Source organism: Chelonia mydas, chromosome 1 (genome assembly GCF_015237465.2).
Source record: "Chelonia mydas isolate rCheMyd1 chromosome 1, rCheMyd1.pri.v2, whole genome shotgun sequence".
Lineage (NCBI taxonomy): Eukaryota > Metazoa > Chordata > Testudines > Cheloniidae > Chelonia > Chelonia mydas.
In genome coordinates, this window is record NC_057849.1 from 279017100 (window position 1) to 279029873 (window position 12774).

The 12774-nt window shown below is 43.5% G+C and overlaps 1 protein-coding gene across 11 annotated transcripts in view; it reads left to right on the plus strand.

The window, feature by feature from the left end:
- Positions 1-12774, plus strand: part of OSBPL8 (oxysterol binding protein like 8) — a 190539-nt gene that overhangs the window by 146622 nt on the left and 31143 nt on the right. For all 11 annotated transcript variants that reach the window (XM_037886202.2, XM_043547538.1, XM_037886186.2 and 8 more), the window contains 2 exons: positions 371-455; positions 3667-3838. In XM_037886202.2, coding sequence (XP_037742130.1) covers positions 371-455; positions 3667-3838 — 257 coding nt within the window. The remainder of the gene's footprint in view (positions 1-370; positions 456-3666; positions 3839-12774) is intronic.

Genomic DNA, 12774 nt, shown 5'->3' on the forward strand with positions numbered 1-12774 from the left:
TGATTTAGAGGAGGAGGCAAGGAAACAAGGTCAGAGAGCACGGGGTGCTGCTGACAGGCCAGGTCATAGAAGTTATTTGCCACAGTCAACTAAAGCCTCCAGATTAATTTTAAAAAATAAATTGGAATAAACTGAAGACCTTTCTCTTTAAAGTGTGGTTCTCAACTCAACCCCACTTTAAGATAAGTGTCTGAAGAGGAAAATCCAGTGAAAGGAGGCAACTCCTCTACAGAACCATATCTTCATTAGTTGTTGCTGTGAGTGACAGTAGAGCTTCCTGCATTGGAATCAGCTTGTTACTACAGCAAACAAGCCATGAAACAGCTGATTCAAAATAATGTCTATGGGTGTTATATTCATATATTTCTAGGGTCCTAAAGGTGAAGCGGTTGGTTCTATAACTCAGCCATTACCTGGAAGTTATTTGATCATCCGAGCAGCTTCAGAATCAGATGGTAAGTAAATTTCTTGTTTTGTTTTGATTTTTCATTTTTGAAGTGCTTGCTTATTAGAGATTCAAATTATTCCATTTCTCTTGTACAGTGTTACGGCATCATATTTGCAGATCCATAGTTCAGTTGAACATGCTTTTTTTTAACCCAATATATTAGATAGCTATAATGCAAGCATTTTTATTTCATATCATGAAGTAACTTTGCAAAGTTTTAGTAGTTATAAATTTTGAGTCCTTTGAACTAAACGTTTGAGCCTACTTAAGAGACTAACAAACACAGCCTTGCAGAAGAGGTGTTATTCCACATTAAATGCCAAATATCTTGGAAGATTCTAAATTAGAAAGAATTTCAAAAGACTGTTGTGTAACTTTGGTGAGTAGCTGCTATGCAACTGCACTAGTTAATTAACTTAGCACTGCAATATACATTTTATATAGATCTCATTGTTGAAAGGATTATGGCCAACTGAAAATGTAGTAAATTTCAAGAAATGAGTGAAAAGTAATTTCAGGACCTAGTTGTCCTAAGTTCACTTTCAATTTATTTGGTTTTACAATCAATTTCTTATTTTTCAAAATTCTTTTTGCTCTCCTTTTGCTGTTGAAAGACCCCAGAAAATTGACCAAACATGGGAAATAGTAAAGATGGGTATACTTAAAGTAACACAGTGGAAAAAAACAAACAGTTTTGTGTGTGGTCTTTCAACTATAATCTTCGGTCTAGTCTATTAGAGTTCTTTGAGTGTATCAACAAAACAGGGACAGAAAACAGAGGAGGAATAAACAGTCAGTTTTCAAGATGGCAAAAAGTTAATGGTTGGGTGCCCAAAGGTTCTGTTCTAGGACTGGTTGGTGTTTTGATCCCTTTTTCAGAGCTTTACTAAATAGAAGTGGCAAATTTTGCATATGACAGAATTATTTAGGTTAGCCAAATCTAAAGACGGCTGTAGGGAACAGCAGAGGGATCTAATAAAGTTAAGTGACGAAGCACAATAGCAGATAAAGGTCACTGTTGTGAATGGAGAAATGGTACATTGGCAAGAGTAATTTGAACCAATCAAACATTAGCTGGGTTCTGAATTAATTAGTCAGGGGAAAAAAGTTCATGTTATTGTGGACCACTTAGTGAAAATGTTTCCTCGGTATAACTGTAAAGTTAAAATGTAAGTATGTATAAAGAATGGAATGTCTGAATTGGACATTTGCTGATGTTTCTTTGTAAGCAGATGCCTTTAAGAAAGTACTGAAGTTTTACATATTCGCAGTCAGGAACAAAAATATTGCAAACGGGGAAGGAGAGTTTGGTACAGTTGACACTCCATACTGGAAAGTTGAGTGTATTGTGGTTTGATAGAACAGAGAAATACTAGAGAGCAATAGAAATGCTGTCAAGATAGTAACATTTTCTAACTGCTTAAAGTGCATATTTGGTTAGGGGAGCAGGAGGATGATTGTCCTTCTGAATGAGGTGAAAGGTTGGAGATCAAGAGTGAGTGTCTGCATCCATTGGCAGGCCAAGAAGGGAGGTGGCAGTCTGCCTCTGTTAGGGAAAAGGCATATCTGCCTTGGCTTCTTCTGTTATAACTAAGGCTAAGATTTTGTCTCGGTTACTTTTAGTAAAAGTCACAGGCAAAAAACAAAAATTCACAGAAGCCTGTGACCTGTTCATGACTCTTAATAAAAATAACTGTGACAAAACGGGGAATGGGGGGGTCCATCACCTGCTGAAACGGATCTTTACTGGCCCACGGCTGGGCAGATTGTTACCGGTACCACTGAAAATTCAGATTCAGTTTGCTCAATGCATGGCAATTTGTTTGAGAGAGAATCACACAAGCCATAAAAGGTTATGTAATACGTCTTCCTAATAAGCCTCAGTTCCCCAAGCATAAACCCTCAGTAACTATCTTGGCCCTACACAGTATCCTGACTGGCAAACAAAGCAGGTAGAGCTACCAGTCCTAGATAGAGACTCTTCTCTTCTCTTTTCTCTTCTCTTTTCTTCTCAAGTACTTGGTTACCCCGAGGTCCTCTGTTTCAAAAGTCCTACAAAAGTCCCTTGTAGCAGGGTGTTGGCTATCCTAAAACCCTCTGTCTTACAGCGTCACAGACCTCTTCAGATGTTAATTGGAGAGCTAACTAACGAACTAACTCTGCATGTAAGGCATTCTTAACATTTATACTCCTTGCTCTCAGAGCAGTCACATCCCAGGAATATGCCCTGTGGGCTTTTCATTACTGGTTTTTCTAATTAATATTTTAAAAGGGACTGCAAAACAGACAGAGACAAAAGATCAGTTAACATTTACCCTCTCATCAATCATTCACTTGCACTCCTAGTGTGGTGCCATCCTAAAGGGTCATTTTGACCTTGGTCATTCAATACCAAGCTCACTTCTGCGTTTTCTTTACTTTTGTGAGCTGGCCATTAGGTGATATGGCCAGAGTTCCTTGCTGAAACACACACAGATAGAGCCTCTGATTAACCATTCAAGTGCAATTTCAGGGCACTCAGTAAATTTCCACACAAACAGTCTGATGCTAAGAGATCCCTGCTCCCAGAATCCTCTAGCCAATTCAAACATACCAAGCCATACCAAACTCACGTTCACCACATTCATTCATATCAATCACAGTAATTCATAATAATAATTTGGCACCATTCCAACATCACCCATCGCTGTTGTTGCTTGCGGTGGCTGGGAGCTCCAGAGTCCCCACCACCATCCCACAGAAGCTTGGAGCTCCAGGGCTGGTGGCTCGGACCTGCGGGGCCCCCCGTCGCAGCTTGGACCTGCGGGGGCCCTCGCCATGCCTTGGAGCTCTGGGATTGGCAGCTGAGAGCTCTGGGGCCCCTGTTGGCTGACAGCTCCGGACCCGGAGCTGAAGCAGATAATGTCAAATAGGTCTCCGGAAGTCATGGATTCTGTGACCTCTGTGACATAATCATAGCCTTAGTTATAACGTTCTGGTCTAGACCCTTGTTGGTCCTACACTGGAGTCCCTTTCACATCTAGATAGGGAGTAAGTTATTTTTATATTTTAGGTCTGGAATGATATTAAAATCAAAGTCACCTAAAGTGTGTGGAGTGATGTGCATTTATTATTCCAGTATGTGCCTTTCAAAGATAAAGTAAAAGGGGGCCCTAAATAGCTCATCATTGTGAAGTGAACAATATCAAATTCCACTACTAACAAGCATCTATCTCTAGGCAGGTGTTGGATGGATGCTTTGGAACTGGCTTTGAAATGTTCCGGTCTGCTTAAACGTACGATGATTAGAGAAGGTAAAGAGCATGACTTGAACTCTTCAGCAGAGAGCACACATGTTTCTCTCTATGGCTTATTGCGTGCGAACAACTTACACAGTGCAGAAAGTTTTCCGTAAGTAATCAAGCCCTTAATTTTATTCTTATAAGAAAGTTACTAAAACTGATGTAAAACTCTTAAATTGTTTAGGCAGATCTTTGAATTTGAAATGATAATTTCAAAGTGGAAACCTTCTTAAGATTGGAATTCCTTTTGCCTCCGAATGCCCCTTAAAGATCTGTAACTGTATATTTTTTTTAAACTTAACATTTAAACCCTGCAAGATGTGGGTCCTTTACTTGGTGATCTTCAAGTAGCTCTGCATATTGTCACTTATGGGTACTGTGTCACCTTATGGTGCCATGTGGTAGAATCTTCTTCTAGCAGTATTAGCTAGAGCAGTCTTGTGTCTCCCCTTCACCCCCCCGCCCAACATCACACCACGCCAAAGGCAAGGCTATGTAGAGGGCGGAACACCCTCACCACCTCAGTTCCTTCCAACCACATGCCACAAACATATATGAACCTCTCCGGTCTCTTGAGAGCTGGGGGGTTTTTCTTAGATAGTTACTGTTAGGTGTTGATTTAGTCAGTGATTCATTTTCAGTTCTGTGATATGGCGGAAGTGAAGAAGCTGGGTTTTAAGAGGTGCGTTCTTGCCCAGCTATCTTCCAGGTGCACAACAACCACATGCAGTGCCTCAAGTGCTTGGGAGAAAGACGTTCACCTTTTGATTGTTTGATTTGTAGGACCTTTACTCCCAGAGCCCACAAGGACAGGGAGACTCAGCTGCAGCGCCTACTATGGAAAGAAGCTCTCAAGACCAGACCCTCTGGTTCTGAGCAATCCTCCAATCCAAGGTTGCAAAGGCCATTCTCTGCCTCTGTCGCTCCCCCCAACAAAGGACCGAAGGGTTCCAAGAGGCTGAATCCCGAATTGGGACCAGACCCAATCCTTATGGTTTCCCCAGTTAAGACTTTGAGGTGACACATGGCCAAACTGAGGGCCACGTGATCGGATACCACTGCCCAGTTCTGGAGGAGAGGCCGAGAAGTGATCCACCCTCACTGGTGCCATATTTTGTGCCTTATAGCTTTCTGATCCTGAAGGAACACATGTGGTGGCAGGACTAGGATCAGCTTCGAAGTCCACTTACAGATGTAGGAAGATTGAGTCCATTGGTGTGCCAGAACCAGGGTAGGTAGTGCCTTTGGTGCTGACAGTAATGGCACTGAAGAGAGAGACATAAGGACAAAGTGGCCACAGTGAGCGGTTCTGGTTCCCAGCACAGGCATCAGAGCTGTCAGATCCATCTGATTCAGACCAGGGCAATCCCGGCTCTGAAACGCGGACTTGTTCAGCCTTTTGCGTCAGTAGCACGGGAGATGGACTTGCATGTAACACTAGATCTGATATTGTCTCAATCTTCAAATCTATAGTTTAGCTCTCATTTTGGCTCCCATTTTGGTTCCAGCTACATCCTCAGTTCCAGAGAGTTCAATCATTGTGTTAGCCTAGGTTCACCTTTTGATGCCACTGCACATGTCTGATCCAAGAGTGAAATGCAAGAGCTCTAAGAGGAGGTATATTTCCCCAACTTCAAGATCATCATCTTTGCCCCTGTCAGGAAGAGGAGGCTAGAGGGCATCAAGGTCCCTTTCACAGATCCTCTTATGCTCCCTCCTCCTAGGACCCCTACAAGATCTCCTCATATCTTCTGCCAGATCTATTGTTGTCCCTGGTTCACTCTATTCCAAATCTAGATTTTTACCAAGAAGGAGATAGAGGAAGAATGCAGAGACTGGCAGAGTTTTTACAAAATGTCTCTCTCACAGTTGGGGGGGCTCAGAGGAATCAGGGCATTTTTGTTAATCCCTGTTTAGATGACTGGCTTCTGAAGGTTTCTATGAATGAAGATCTGTTAAATAATCTTCATGACCAATCTCTTTTCAGATTTTAGGGCTCTTTCTCCACCCAAAGTCAATTTTCTGCCCTTCACAAAGGATCCCTTTTATAGGCGCTATACTAGACTCCATAGAGGGGAGAGCTTTTCTGCCAGAGTATAGATTTGTCAAAACAAGCCAGTATATGTTAAAGATCCAGAAAGTAAAGTTCTTCATGGGTCTACTATGTGACTCTGCTTGCCTGTTTGAGAATGAGATCTGTCTGAGAATGAGATCTATGCGGCAGTAGATGCCTTCGTCTACAGACCAAATTGAGACTGACAGTCTTCAGTTGTTGATTCCCATGCCTTAGATGATGATAGTGTCCCAAGACTGGTGGTCAGTAAGAACAAATGTGCTCAGGGGTGTATGGGTCCAACCTGGATAGTGACTTCAGACATATCAACGAAGGGCTGGGGATATGGGGAGGGTGTATCTGAACCATTTGACAGTTCAAGGGCACTCGTCTTTTTAGCAGAGAATCCTGCATATTTGCATATTGAAATTAAGAACTGTTCTTCTGGCTCTTAGATTGTTCCATTATGCAGGTAGTGATGGACAGTACATCAGTGATGTATTACATCAACAAGGATCCTTTCTCCTGCGTGGAAAGGCAATAAATCTTTGGGATTCGTGTATTCATCATGACATTAGTCTGTCTCTTTACATGTAGCAGGGAACAGCAGATCATCTTAGCCAATGATTCACAAATGGTCCGTGAAGGCTCAGTTGGTTCAGACTGTATTCTCCAGCTGGAGTCAACCAGATGTGGAACTATTCACAATAAAAGTCAACAAAAATTGTTTCCTTTTTTGTTCCAGAGTGGGCAAGGACAGACGTTTCCAGTTGGATGCCTTCTTTCTCCACTGGGGGGAAAGGCTTGATGAATGTTTTTTCCTGCTTTTCTATTGATCGAGACAGTAGCGAGGACGATACTAATTGCGCCAGTTGGCCATTTCAGCAGTTGTTTACCAATCTCCTTCCACCGAGTGGTGGAGTTTTTGTGTGTCTTCCTTGATCTCCAGATCTACTGTCCTACCCGGAGGGCAGGAGGTTTCATCCGGACTCTTCACCTGATGGAGTGGGCGATTGGACTTTGACTCTGTCTGCTCCTGAGCAATCCATATTCTTCATCTGCAGGATATACTAGTTAATTGTAGAAAACAATCCACTAGAAACTGTTAATGTCTAATGTGATCCAGATTTGAGGCAAGGCTGAAGGGAGATTCTGTCTCCCCCATATCAGCTTCTATGTCTTGTGATCTGGAATACTGAAAGAATCATGGGTTATCTAACTCACTGTTAAAAGTTGACTTGGCAGCCATCTCTGTGTATCACAATCTAGTTGATGATATATCACAGTTTGTTCATTGTTTGATTAAAAGATTTATGAAAGGTTTATCAAATTGTATCCCCATTGGGATCCTGTCCCTTCTTGGGACTTCATTTTGGTGTTGGCCATGCTGGCGAAACCTTTCAGACCCTTGGCTTAGTGCTTTTTCTACTACTTATCTATCAATACGGGTTTCATTATTGCCATCACAAGGAGAGTGAGTGAACTGAATGCCCTTATGGCTGATCCGCTTTTCACTTCTTTCCCTAAGGACAAGGTAGTTCTCAGACCTGATCTCAGATTCTTAACTAAGGTTGTGTCTGATTTTCCACATTAATTTGCCAGTTCTTTTCCATAGGCTGCACTCTAAGAAAGGAGATGCTGTCCTACGTACTTTGGATGCCCAAAGGTCCCTCGCCCATTACTTGGACAAGACTAAAAGTTTTCATAAATCCTAGCTTGTTTGTGTCTTGTGCTAAAAAACAAATGGGGTATATGATTTCTTCCCAGACTGTTTCTCAGTGGATTACACAATGTAGTGCTGAATGCTACATACTAGTAAAAATTCCAGTGCCTGCTGTGATTTGACCACATTTCACCAGAGCTGCGGCTTCTTCATTTGCCTATCTTAGGCAGATGCCAGTTGATGAAATTTGCAAATCTGCAAGCTGGACTTCAGTGCAGACTGTCACTAAGCACTATGCTCTGGATTTGGCAAAGAGGTGCTTTAGTCTCTATTGAAGTAGGACTCTGTTGCTGCCTCCAGATTAGATTCAGAACTGCTGATCAATCTATCCCATAGGTGGGGAATATGCAAAGCCACTTGAAGAAGAAAACTGAGGTTACTTTTCAGTAACTGGAGTTCTTCGAGATGGCTCTGTATATTCACGCTTCCCACATGCCTTCCCCTCTGAGTACTTATTTTTGTGTGTCTCTGGCTTTGCAGTGGGAGGAATTGAGGTGATAAGGGTGCTTCGCTCCTATGTAGTCTCACCCTGGGTGCAGTGTGATAATGAGGGGTGGGGCGCAGGAGTGCTCTAGCTGGTATTGCTAGAAGATGGTTCTACTGCAAGGTACCACAAGGCGGCACAGCACAAGTAAGTGTGAATATGCAGAGGCATCCCGAAGAACTCCGGTTACAAGTAAGAAACCTTCATTTCCTTTGACCAAGTTTCTCACATCCATTGTTTTCTAGAAAACTTGCTTCATTTTCTCCAAAATGCACACAGTCCCGTGTTCAAAAATAGGCAGTAAATGTGGACTCCAATCGCTGAAGTATTGCAGTTTAATCCCTCTTGGAGCCCTCTCACAACCCTTTGGGTTGCTTCATCTGAAGGTCAAAAGTTTAATTCATCTGACATAAATTGCTAGATTTTGGCTTTTGTACTATGGGTGGTAATTTGAACAATAGTATAATAAAGTCATTGATACACTTTGACCGACACTCAACTTTTTCGGTGACCAGACTGATGTATACCCTCATTTTCAAAATTGAATGATGCAGTACAAAAACTGAAATCTCACCGTTGGAGCCATCCACCCTTCTCTGTGCCAAAAACCAATGGAGGCAACATGAGAAATTTTGCCTAACACTCAGTGTGCAGGTTTCAGATTAACAGCCGTGTTAGTCTGTATTCGCAAAAAGAAAAGGAGTACTTGTGGCACCTTAGAGACTAACCAATTTATTTGAGCATAAGCTTTCGTGAGCTACAGCTCACTTCATCGGATGCATACTGTGGAAGGTGTAGAAGATCTTTTTATACACACAAAGCATGAAAAAATACCTCCCCCCACCCCACTCTCCTGCAATAACTTCCTAGACATGATTCAGGGCTGAAGATGCTTTGGGACAAAGATTCCAATAAGATGATATGATAAACTGGTTGGAAATATATTCTTAAACAACCAGAATAGATCAGTGGTATTTCCAAACAGCAATGCTCCTATTTTGGAACATGGACAATCTTAAGTCTTGTACAGAACTCAAAGGAGGGCATGGCCGGAGTCTGCTTCAAAAGAATTTAGGCCCAGATTTTTAAAGGTATTTAAGCATTGTTGCACTCAGTGTTGCAACACCTAACTGATTTTTGAAAGTGATTTAGGCCGAGGTTTTTAAAAGGTATTTGTGGGATTTAGGCACCTAAGCACCTAAACCCCTTTTGAAAATGAGGCTTAGGTTCCTAAGTCAGTTAAGAGATTGCAATGCTGAACATAACAAGGCCTAAATACCTTCAAAAATCTGGGCATTACTGTAAAATTTATTTTTGAATTATTTTTCTCTGATTTTTTTTCATCATATATCTGGTTGATAGGGGATACACATACAAAGCTGGAAGAACTCTGAGCACTGGAACTCTAATATATGTGTTTTGTGAGTATACAGTAGGCACGCCCAGAACACATACATTGGAGAAGAATACTTGAGCAAGATTGCTCTCAACTGTGACTGCACTTTATTTCTGTTGTCCAGAATGTCATCTCACTTCTGGAATCTTCATTTCTAAGTGTAAACTTTATTGTAGCTACTTAAGCAGTCAAAAAGCTTATATTGACAACCAAGAATACATCCATTATCAATCAGTGTTAACTCCTTCCTGGAGTTAGTCTAAAAATATTGCCTTTTGAGATCTCTTTGGTTTCTCATCTTCTTGCTTGCTTCCTTTTCTATGTGCCATGTTTTTAAAATGTATTTTAGTCTTTTAATCTTGTAAAACGTGCATAAATTCCTTCCTCAAAAGTGTATCCTGTAGGATTTTGGCACACAAATACTCTTTATTTGTATATAAGTAATGCTTGTCTTTTGACAACAATTTTCTATTTTTTAAATATTTGTTTCCAGTTTAGAGCATTAAAACTGTAATGGTCTAATTTGCTGATCCAAAGTAAACACATTGAAGACTCATTTAAGCGCATTTCTAACATCTTCCTCTTAGGGCCTTTTGGCTCCTGCTCAGTGTGATGTCCCAGCATGCACTCTGCTAGTGACATCACACTCAAAATAGAAGGATATTAGTAACCAAAGCCTGTCTCAAGTTTGAGTTTGGTTTCCAAATAATCTTTAGTGGTTGGTGTAATGTCTAGCAGAATGGATGCTGGGGTGCTGTGACACACTGAGAAGAGGCAGTGATAACAGAAGGGTATTCATTTTCACCTAAATAAAAAGGTATGTTAGAAATGTATTCAAACTCCCCTTTTCTCCAAGTCCATGTGGTACATGCTAATAATCCCCATTTTGGGTAGAACTCCTATCTGCAGATACAGGAATAAAATCTCAGCTTTATGACTTCTTCCCCTACATGATGGTTGCATTCATATTTACAGCAGAGAGAGTTTCTCTGCTAAGTGAACGAGCTTTTGCATAATTGATACTTTTGTTCAGAGAATCTTCACCTGATGCTTTTATTTTCTGACAGGATTTGTTTATTAGCATGTGCTTGTATCAGGTTTTTTGCCCTTGGGCATTTCCAGACTTTCCAGTGTTCGAATTTCTTTAAGTTTAACCTTAACCCTGTATTTCTTAGTTTTCTGTTGCTTGTTTTTTTTTTGTTTAATTACAATATTCTTGTAAGGTTTTTAACCCTTAAGATACTGATGTGATTTCAACCCTACTCTGGCTTAATGAAGATTTTTGTCTGGGCATTTCCTCCAGGTTTTAAAACTTTGAAATATTTCACATGCATAGGGACCCTAGACTAAGTGAGCTGAGGGCCCTGCAGGGCACTGGGAACCAAGGAACTCTGTGGAGCTTAAGACCTGCAAGTGACCCTGGATTGTCAACTTCTCCATACACCCCCGTCTTCCTAACTCCACAAGTGGCACGTGGTAATGGTGTTTATGGAAATCATGGCTTCTTCAAGTGCTTGCTCATCTAGATTCCATTCTAGGTGTGCATGTGCCCACTCACACAGCTGTCGGAGATTTTTGCCTTAGTATCCGTAGGGTCGGCTGTGGCGCCCCCTTGAGTGCTGCGCGCCCATCCATTGGCATATTAGGCACTGATGGCCCTGTGCCCTCTCTGTGACTTCTTATCGCCCATGGTGATTAGTCAGAGCTCCTTTCCTTGCATAGCAAGGGCTAGCAGTTTCGTCCCTTCTGACTTCAAGGCTTAGGGACCTGTAAATAGTTTGTTTCTAGTAGTTAGTGTTAAGTAGTTGTTAAGTGTAGTTAGAAGTTAGAGTCCCAGTGGGGACGTTGCCCCAGGTGGGGCATGCCTGCGCGGATTATAACAGGCCTATGTCTGTAAGTTATGCCCATAGCAGCTGCCTCAAGTATTTGGGAGAATCACATGTGAAGAACAAGTGTCATATTTGTAAAAATTTTCGACTCAGGACTCCGAAGGAGCGAGATATTCACTTGCAGGCTCTCCTTATGGAGGCTGCCCTTCATCCGGTTTCCGAGCTGTCCCTCCAAGACTTGACAAGTACCTTGGCCTCGGTGCACAGTGCACCCCCGGCACCAGACTCCACCCGGCACCGCTCCCTGTTGCCAGTGCCCAAAAAGAAAACAAGGAAGCACAGCTCCCCAGCACTGGGCAAGAAGGGCCATAGATCATTGGGGAAAGGACCCAGGCCACCTGGCCACTCTGGAGCCACTTGTATGTGCCTCCCCGGTTGGGGCCCTTAGCCCCTTGAAGGGTCCACCACCGACTCCCGGAAGCAGTAAGAGACCCAAACTCCTGATGGCATCAATGCCTTCCCAGAAGCTCCTCCAGTGCCAAGAGAACAGAGGCCTCTGCCTGTGCCGCTGGCACTGCACGTGCCGCAAGAAACAGCGGAGGCTCCCTTCAAGAGCAAGCCAGCTGCTAAGACCCCTCGGGGGGCAGTGGAGTGCCACCGATTCTCTTGAGATAAGACTGTGCTCCACCTCCACACTGCAGATCTCCAGACTTGCAGCCCAGTTCCTCTGGGGCTCACCTCAGGCACCACAATTGTGGTCCCCGGTGTCTCGATGCAGATAGCCTAGTGGAAGACACTGGTCTCCGTACCGCCGGCACCATTTGCCTTCCCACCGGTCGTCCTCTCGGCGCATATCTCGGTTGCCTGTCCCGTGGGAGCGCTTCCCGTCTTGATGATGGTCCCCCCAGCACCAGTCCCCTCGATACCAGCGCCGATCCTCTCACTCCGGGCACCAGTCTCCGGCAGTGATGGTCAGTGGCCAGATGTAGGCATCGACAGCCCCACCGTGGTCACCGGAAGGGGTTCCTCTGGCACGGAAGGGCAGTTCAGCCCCTCACCCAGACTCCACCGGAACAATTGGGCACGTGAGGCTGTGTGGACATGGATGGCGCCACCTTGGATCAGCCTTATTGGAGCTCGTGGGGCATGCCGATCATGACAATGACTCCTTTGCACTGCTCATCTGCCGCTGCCTCAGTGCAACAGTTGGCGGTACCGATGGCATCGGGCTTGGTGCATGGGTCGTACTCAGAGGCTGGGGTAGAGGACACTGCACCCACCCCTAAACCTCTCTCCCCACATTGGGGATGATGCCCCAGGATTTCCACTTGTGGTACAGTCGTCATCTTCATCCTAGGACAAGGTGGTCACAGGACCCTCGAGGGCCAGCCCACTGAACAACTTCAAAGAACACCAGGCCCTGCTTCGATAGGCGACTGAGAACTTGGGCCTAGAGGTGGAGGAGATGGCTGAGCAGGCAGACACCTTGTTTAACGTCCTCTCAGCCTCTACCCCTGCCCATGTTGCACTACCAGTGCATGACGGAGTCCTCAACATTTC